General features: G+C 44.1%; 1 protein-coding gene across 1 annotated transcript; it reads left to right on the top strand.

Moving 5' to 3' along the window:
- Positions 1-5: 5 nt before the first annotated feature.
- LOC104489477 (BTB/POZ domain-containing protein 6) lies at positions 6-1,396 on the top strand (the record flags this gene model as incomplete). The annotated part of the gene is made up of 1 exon (XM_010131643.1): positions 6-1,396. A coding segment is annotated over one exon (1,041 nt), but the record flags the coding sequence as incomplete, so codon positions are not given.
- Positions 1,397-2,255: the final 859 nt, after the last annotated feature.

Genomic DNA, 2,255 nt, shown 5'->3' on the forward strand with positions numbered 1-2,255 from the left:
CCGCCCCATCCAGATACATGTATAGTGACGAAATAGACCTGGAAGCGGACACAGTTCTGGCTACACTGTATGCTGCCAAGAAGTACATCGTGCCGGCCCTAGCAAAGGCTTGCGTCAATTTTCTGGAGACCAGTTTAGAAGCAAAGAACGCTTGTGTCCTGCTGTCTCAGAGCAGGCTCTTTGAGGAGCCAGAGCTGACGCAGCGCTGCTGGGAAGTGATTGATGCTCAAGCCGAAATGGCACTGAAGTCAGAGGGCTTCTGTGAGATAGATCAACAAACACTAGAGATCATTGTAACCCGGGAGGCACTCAACACCAAGGAAGTGGTAGTTTTTGAGGCAGTTCTCAACTGGGCAGAGGCTGAATGCAAAAGGCAAGGGCTGCCAGTTACGCCGCGCAACAAGAGGAATGTATTAGGAAAAGCTTTGTACTTGGTGCGGATTCCAACCATGACTTTGGAAGAATTTGCCAACGGAGCTGCCCAGTCTGACATCCTCACCCTTGAGGAAACTCACAACATATTCCTATGGTACACGGCCGCAAATAAACCCAAACTAGAGTTTCCACTGACAAAAAGAAAAGGACTCGTGCCTCAGCGGTGCCATCGGTTTCAGTCATCTGCGTATCGCAGCAATCAGTGGAGGTACCGAGGGCGATGTGACAGTATTCAGTTTGCCGTAGACAAACGGATATTTATAGCAGGACTGGGATTGTATGGGTCGAGCTGTGGCAAAGCTGAATACACCGTCAAAATCGAACTGAAGCGCTTAGGAGTTGTCCTTGCCCAAAACCTGACAAAGTTTACCTCCGATGGCTCCAGTAACACTTTCTCAGTGTGGTTTGAACACCCCGTGCAGGTGGAGCAAGACACATTTTACAATGTAAGTGCTATTCTTGACGGTAATGAACTCAGTTACTTTGGGCAAGAGGGAATGACTGAAGTGCAGTGTGGGAAAGTGACCTTCCAGTTCCAGTGCTCCTCGGACAGTACTAATGGAACTGGAGTACAAGGAGGACAAATACCTGAGCTCATTTTCTATGCATGATGGCATTTCACCTTGATTGTATTCCAATACTGCAACGATGCACATTAAGGGATTTTTCAGATTTCCTACGAACTCTGCAGCAGTACAGAATGTTACGCTACTCTTACCTATCTGCTACATCAGGCTATACAAATAAGTGAAGGAATGCTCTTGAATTTAATCTTATTTTATTTATTCATAAGCTATTTGACTTAATTATTAAGACTGCGACGAGCAGAAAAATGTTAAATTTCGCACGTACTGTGCATTTATTTTGTATATAGATAACTAACTGCAGACGTAAACAGAATGTTCTAAACTAGAGCAGTTCACAAATCTGTGAAATATAAAACATTTTTACTTGCCCTAAATCCTGTGTACTTGATCATTGCTGATCTTACGGCTTGTGTCTGTGAATTCATCTACAGAACAGTTAACAGAGGTGACGAGACTGTAGCCTGTCCCCTGTGCGCATCTACGCAGGGCGTTAGCTATCACTGCAGTTTTGAAGGTTCCCTTGCCTGGTAACTGAGACTATCCATCAGCAGCCTTTATTTTCCATCATGAAAACGGGAGCTGACATATGTGGAAGCTCAGGGTTTGTTGTGTGTTGCCTAAGCTGAAGACAGACAAATGATGAGTGTAATCAAAGCTGATGAAAATCATCCTGTGGTTATATTTGAAAGCTTCTAATGCCCATTCACACGCATCGTCTGCGATAACCTCCAGCCTGCCCATGCCCAGCAAACAGCACCGCTGACACTTGCACCTGTCAAACTGCACCCAACTTGAGCAGCCAGAGTCAAGACATACAGAGGAAGCTTAATGCAGTGGCAGACTTCATCACAGATTTAGCCCAGAGCTGTAATACTAGCAGCCTCTATCTAAATACACATCCCAGCCTCACATTCAGGAGCAGACATTAGAGAAATACTTGCAATATGGTCTGTAAGTTCACTCAGAATTACTAATTAGAAATAAGCCACCTTAAACAGAGGCTGCTGGATCTTTCCTCCCACTCTCCTGTTTCTGACAGCATAGTCCCTTTTGCTATCAGCAGTCATTTCACAGCTAATACCCTTAACTTGTCTCAAAGAGCAATAAAAGTAGGTGGTTTTTTCAAGTGTCTGACAATCATTACAGATGAGCCAGTTAGAAATACTTACTGGTTTTTATAAATTTATCTTTTCATAATAACCTTGGAAAGAATACTCAAACATCAGTCTAAAC

The sequence above is a fragment of the Buceros rhinoceros genome, unplaced genomic scaffold, assembly GCF_000710305.1.
Source record: "Buceros rhinoceros silvestris isolate BGI_N320 unplaced genomic scaffold, ASM71030v1 scaffold4350, whole genome shotgun sequence".
NCBI lineage: Eukaryota > Metazoa > Chordata > Aves > Bucerotiformes > Bucerotidae > Buceros > Buceros rhinoceros.